Raw genomic sequence first — 5,909 nt, 5'->3', positions numbered from 1 at the left:
CCCGCCGCTTCAGCTGCCACTCGGGCGAGGGGCGGCACTGGCGGGTCTTGTCGGGCGCGGGCGACCGCAGGTCCAGGAACCTGGTCGGATTATTACAGTTGGGGCGGCAGGGTTCACTTAGCCTGGGGGAGCGGCCCCTGATGCGCATGGCTGTGCAGCTGCACGAGCTTATGAGTGGTTGCATATCGACCAGACGGTGCACCTCAAAGCTAACGTTACCTGGTGAATGGGCGGATAGACCAAAAACGCCCATTGGTGCCCGCCGCGACGCGAAGTTCGACGTTTCAGGGCTCACGGTTCCGCAGCCAGCGACTCCGCGTCAACTCAACAGCACAAGCCGCCTTGCTCCAGCGACAGCGAACCCCCCGCGTGTCGACCTCCTGCCGAGCGCTCACCGGAACGGGAGGCGCACGGCGTTGAATCCCAGGAGCGACACCAGCCGCACCACCTCCAGAAAGTCAGTGGCCAGGTCGCTGCCGCCGGCCCAGAGGCCGTCGACCGCCCCTTGGCCGTTGTTGAAGCCAAACCTGCGGGGCGCGTGCGAGGGACGCGGAGGGAGTGGGGACGAGGAGGGGAGAAGTGGCACAGCACTGTGTAGCACAAAGCACTGGTTGGAGCGGGCAAAGGGAAGGTGTCCCTGGCGCAGACGGGCACGGTGTTTTAAGGGGGGTGGGCGTGCGGCTGCATCGTACGTGCCTTCTGCCCGCTGTGACTTGATTTAGGGGTTGTGTCACGCACTGCACGGTAAAGCCTACGCAAGCTGCGCATTGTTCCAATGTGTGTACGTTTGTCTTGCGGGCTGCAGGTGCAAAGCCCACACACCAGTTCACCGCCTTGATTGTGATAGGGTCGCCCGTCGCCAAGTTGATCACCTTCCCGTCTACGAACTTGAGTGGTGGTGGGGGCTGGCCCCGCGGCGGCTGGGCTGCAGGGTCAAACAGTGGCGGGGCGATGCGAGGGCGAGGCGCGTCGTCCTGCCTGTTCGGGGAGAGGCGCCGCTGCGTGCTGATGAGCTGAGACTGGCGGCGACCGCTGCACCAAGCGGCGCTTGCGAGGCTTACCATACGCGGGTGGCGAGCATCCATTAGCACTGAGAAGGATTTGAGAGGCCAAAATAAATACTATCCACTGCTCCAGGGGCCCGCGGGTTGCACCCATCACGCTCGCGGGGCCTGCTGTGCTTCGCGCAGCAATCTACTTGCATGAAATTGATATCTTGCAGGATAAATCAGTCTTTGCTTAGCCTTGGACGCTTTTCATCACACCTTTGGCGGGTTCACCAAAACCGCCCACGGCATCGCAATTACCGTACTTGACAGGCCCAAGTTACATGTTCACAACAGTTCGATGGGAATCTAGTTAATGCAGCCTACTCTGCCAAACTTCCATCACGGCACGAGCAGCTGCACTGCGAGCGGCGTGGCGGTCGCTGCCCTCTGCTCTCTGGCCGATGTCAACTTTGAGGTGCAGAGGCTGCACTGCAGCCAGAGAAGGCAGGTGTGAAGCTACAGTGGCGCTTCAACAAGATGAGCTGAGTTGCGTGGCAGCAAGGCGGCCCACACACACGTGATAGTACGTAACCTACATCCTCCATCCCAGTTGTCACCAGGCTGATTCTCGACCTGCGTTACACGCACAACTTTGCAACGCCCCAAACATCACCCGCAATGGGGCTGGGGATGCCTGTCTGAAAAGGGGCAACATGAGCCAGACTGCAAGAAGTGCAACTGATCAGCCCCGGCGCGGTGCGCATGGCCATAAGCGCGGGGCCGCGCGCGTCAAAATCGCCAAGCCAGCACGAGCAACTTCTCAACAGGACTGGCGGCTTCAAGCGGGGATGCAACGTGTGCGCCGCTCTTTCGGCCCCCTTCTTTCCAAGTGGCAAAAAGTAAACTCATGTGTGTGGTCTCCATGCATTGCAGCCGGGGCCCGAGAGTGAGCGGCGCAACACCCCGCTCAGACGCATGTGCAGAATCGCGCCTGCCGCCGGCGCCGCGACAACAGCCCAAAACCTTCAAAAACCAGAGGGCAGCGCCCAACCATGCATATGCTCGAGCGACCTGGCAGTGCACCCCACGCGCTGCTGCAGCGGCGGACGGCGCTAATCACAGCTGTACGTGCGGCCGTCCATTCAAAGCGTTGGTGGTACACACATGTGAGGATGGTGATGTCATCGGGTCCCGGCGGCTGCAGCCATCGCAAAGCCGCCCGCTTGCAGGAAAAAACGGCCCGCGGCGCGCCCGCCGTCCTGAAGGGCCGGCGCGGCGCGGGCGCGCACAGGGGTACGATTCTATGGGCATGCTCCACCGCTTTCCCTCGTGCCCTCACACCTGCCGCCCGCCGCCCTCCTCCTCGTCGCCGTGCGCCCGCTTGCCGTTGCCGCCGCCGCGCGCCAGCACCTTCCCCACAGCGTGGCCGTGGCCGTCGCCGACCTGCTGCTGCCCCTGCCCCTGCCCCTGCCCCTGCTCATGCCCCTGCGCCTGCCGCTGCTCCTGCCCCTGCTGCTGCTCCTGCTGCTGCTGAAGGGCCCGCGCCTCCTCCTGCTCCCGCACCTCTGCATCTGCCTCCTCAACCGCCTTCTTGGCCAGCTGCCCTATGAACCCGAGCGCCACGACAGTCGCCGCAATCCCCAGCCCGACCTGCCACGGCGCCACGCTCAACGCGTCCCCACCGCCGCCCTCAAGCAGCACGGACTTGCCCGCGTGGCCGGTGGTGACGTACGCAAACGTGCCGGGCAGCATGCCTGCAAAGGGGGTCCCACCAAGGCGCAGGGGGCGGTCGCGGCCGCCGGCGCGTGAGAGCGACCTAATAAAGTTTGCGGGCTGCAACAGCGCCGGGGGCGTGCGGCGTCGTCACTGGTAAGATTCTTGCTTGCGATCTGGCCCCACATAACATGAGCATACAGCGTCAATCCCATGACAAACGCGCTGGCAGTCCCTGGTCAAAAATCCTTGTGTCCATGTCAGCCAGCCCATCCCTCATCCCCCGCGACCGCGCGGGGCACCTATCCAGCTGCCAAGCACGTAGCTTCCCAAATCGACGCTGGTCAGGCCGTACAGGTAGTTGCTCGCCGCCAGCGGCAGCAGCGGGCTCAGCCGCAGCAGCGTCACGAACTTGAGGCCGTTCTGGCTGATCGCGCGGTCGACGGCGGCAAAGCGCTTGTTGCGGCGCGCGAATGACATGATCTGCGGCAGATTCGCATTGCGTTGTGTATTTGCGGGGTATGAAGGAGGGTTGGGCCTGGGTGGTCAAGCCGCGAGCGCATGGCAACCTCGGGGAAGACGCGCGGCAGACGGCACAAATGAAGCTTGAGACCATCACAGGCCTGCAGAGGCGGCCCACATACACAGCCCGGATTGCAGGCGCTTGCACGCCGCCAGGACCAAGGCGCGGCGCCGCGAGGGGGCGCGCCGCAGCGCACGGGCGCACCTTGTCGCGCGCCGCGTAGCGGGCTATGAGGAAGGCGATGGTGGCGGCCAGGGTGGCGCTGCCAGACACGATGGCTGTGCCGACGAGGGGGCCGAAGATGACGCCCGCGGTCATGGTGAGGGGGATCGCCGGCACGGCCAGCACCTTGGGGAGAAGAAGTGAGGAGGACGGCGGCACGCGGTGGGATGCTCAGAGAGTGAAGAGGAATCCCACGGCTCCGGCGCGTGGAGGCAGCTCTGGGCACCGCGGCCCACCGCCGATGGTCCCAAAAGGTCCACCCCCACCCTCTCCTGCCTCCCGCGCCGCGCCCCCGCGAGCGTCCCCGCACAGCGCCCGCTTGGCTTCTGGGACCACCGTCGCGCCGCGCGCCCACCTCGAGCCCAGTGTAGACAGCTGCATATGCCACGTAGCCGCCCGGGCCCCACTCGTCCACCGCGTCAATAAAGAATGTCAGGAAGTGCTTGATCGGCTCCCTGAACAGATAGCCGCCGCCCATCAGCAGCGCGATGCCGCCCAGCATGCCCACCGCGGCCGCCGCCGCGCCGGCGCCGCCGGCAGGCGCGGACGACGACGGCTCCGCGTCGTCTGTGGAGGCGCCGGCGGCGGCGCCGCCGAGCGACTGCATGAGGAGTTCCTCGACTGGCGACCTGGCGCGTTCCGGCTGCCGCAGCTCTAGTCGTTGCTGCTGCTCCGGTTGCTGCTGCTGGTGCGGTCGCTGCTGCTGCTGCTGCGCTTGGTCGCTGCTGCTGGTGGTGCCGTTCCTGCAGCGGCGGCAGGGCGAGGCGGCGGCTGCTCGTGGGGCGCAAGCTCTGATATGCATGGAGCCGTGTACCGTGCATCAGACGAGGAGAGTGCGCTCGGCCCAAGTCCAAGGACTGGGGGCGCATGGGTCCCCTCGTCCTAGACCCATTACTGCCAGGTGCGGGCTGCCGCGCACCCCCTGTCGATTCCACCAATTACCCGATTGCTCATGCGACTCCTACCCACCTCAAGGGACCAACAGCTGTCTGCGGAGTCTTTGCGCCACTGTAGACAGCGGTGCGACCGCCATTGCGCCCCTGCTCATGCTGCTGTTGCGACGCAGCACAAGCAACGCTGGTGCTTCTCACTCCAGCTGGATGGCCCCAGCACCACGCCTGCGTGCAAATACAGGAATATAATGATGTCGTAGAAAATCGCGGCGGGCTTCCACTTTCAACGAGCACAGCGCGACAAATCCAAGGCCCGCACCCTGGATGAACTCGAGAAGCGGGACGCGGGGGCCCCGCCACGATTAAGGCACAAGTTGCCCTTCATATCGATATCAGAGCAGAGGGATTGCTGCTGGCTCTGCGCGGCTTTGGCTCTCCGCGGCACTGGCTAGATAATCTCGCTTCACGCTGCTCGACGGAATTTCCTGTCGACGCTACGTGTATGAGACCAGAAACTGATTGTTATGAGAGCCCCGATGTGCACCGCTGGCCCTTGGGGTCGCTCGGCGCGAGCGACTCGACGAAACGAGCGCGCAGGTGCCGGGGTGCAGGCTAGTGTGATGCTGCAAGTTGACTCGTGAGCACGTAGGGAGACGGGCACTCTGACTGCATATGCTAATTCCAACTGTGGCTTGGCATTCTGCGTGTTGCCAGCGCTCAACAGAGCCCCCGTCACATGGCCATGACATCATCTCTATGGAATCCGACTCCCAGATCCCCCCGCGATGCGCCCGCGAGTGCCGCCCTCCGCCGCCAGCTGCCGCCCGTAAGCCCGCCGCCCTGAACAGCAACCCTTGATCTGGGACCGCAACCGCTGCGCGCCGTCAGTGCCCAGTCAGGACCAGTGATCGTCGTACTGTACCGCTGCGGCGCACGCGCATTCGAAGCGACGCCAAATCCCGCCACCCATTACTCGACGCAGTCGCGGTACAGCCACCTGCCGCCCTCACGCACAAACTGGCTCTTCTCGCGCGTCGCGTCCGCCGGCCGCCCCTGCGCCGCCGCCGCGTTGTGGCGCGTGTGCACAGTAAACGTGATGAAGGCCTCGTCCTCGGTAGCGCCGGGCTCCTGGCTCTCCACCTGCCAAGATGGCGCCAGGCCGCGTGCAGGAGGCGATCACTTTTTTTCACGGTCTCAAACGAGGGCGCCATCAAAGGGGCGCTCTTTTGACCCAGCCTGGCGACCGCGGCGCGTCCCAAGGCGCCCCAGCTGTCTCCTGCCCTCTCTCGAGGCGACCAGCGCCTGCCCCCGCCTCGCCCCTCTCATGCGTGATGCGCGAGCCGCCCCACCTGCAAGGATATGAAAGTGTTGGCGCGCGCCGTCTTCATTACCACGCGCGAGTACGACTTCGCATCCCCCGTGTGCTCCGGGTTTTTGAGGTGCGTCGTCGCCACCAGGTAGTCCGCCAGCTGAAGCTTGTACGCGCTGAACCGCGCGCGCAGCAGCGCCTCGGGGCCGGGCGCGGGCTCGCCCGCGTGCAGGCGGCCGCAGCAGTTCTGTGGCGGGGAG

The 5,909-nt window shown here is 65.1% G+C and overlaps 3 protein-coding genes across 3 annotated transcripts in view; all 3 read right to left on the bottom strand.

Moving 5' to 3' along the window:
• MNEG_8512 (hypothetical protein) overlaps positions 1-1,081 on the bottom strand; it is a gene marked incomplete at both ends in the record, with an annotated part of 2,721 nt that extends 1,640 nt beyond the window's left edge. The window contains 2 exons of the mRNA XM_014043018.1: positions 396-527; positions 1,062-1,081. Coding sequence (XP_013898472.1) covers positions 396-527; positions 1,062-1,081 — 152 coding nt within the window. The remainder of the gene's footprint in view (positions 1-395; positions 528-1,061) is intronic.
• A 1,243-nt stretch (positions 1,082-2,324) lies between these two features.
• MNEG_8511 (hypothetical protein) lies at positions 2,325-4,054 on the bottom strand (the record flags this gene model as incomplete). The annotated part of the gene is made up of 4 exons (XM_014043017.1): positions 2,325-2,743; positions 3,005-3,185; positions 3,430-3,573; positions 3,803-4,054. The coding sequence occupies 4 exons, from the start codon at positions 4,052-4,054 to the stop codon at positions 2,325-2,327; spliced, it is 996 nt and encodes a 331-aa protein (XP_013898471.1).
• A 1,255-nt stretch (positions 4,055-5,309) lies between these two features.
• The window catches only part of MNEG_8510 (hypothetical protein), a gene marked incomplete at both ends in the record, with an annotated part of 1,387 nt that continues 787 nt past the window's right edge, over positions 5,310-5,909 (bottom strand). Inside the window, 2 exons of the mRNA XM_014043016.1 lie at positions 5,310-5,480; positions 5,690-5,896. Coding sequence (XP_013898470.1) covers positions 5,310-5,480; positions 5,690-5,896 — 378 coding nt within the window. The remainder of the gene's footprint in view (positions 5,481-5,689; positions 5,897-5,909) is intronic.

This window comes from Monoraphidium neglectum (genome assembly GCF_000611645.1).
Source record: "Monoraphidium neglectum strain SAG 48.87 unplaced genomic scaffold scaffold01625, whole genome shotgun sequence".
NCBI lineage: Eukaryota > Viridiplantae > Chlorophyta > Chlorophyceae > Sphaeropleales > Selenastraceae > Monoraphidium > Monoraphidium neglectum.
This window is presented reverse-complemented; position numbering and strand designations above follow the sequence as displayed.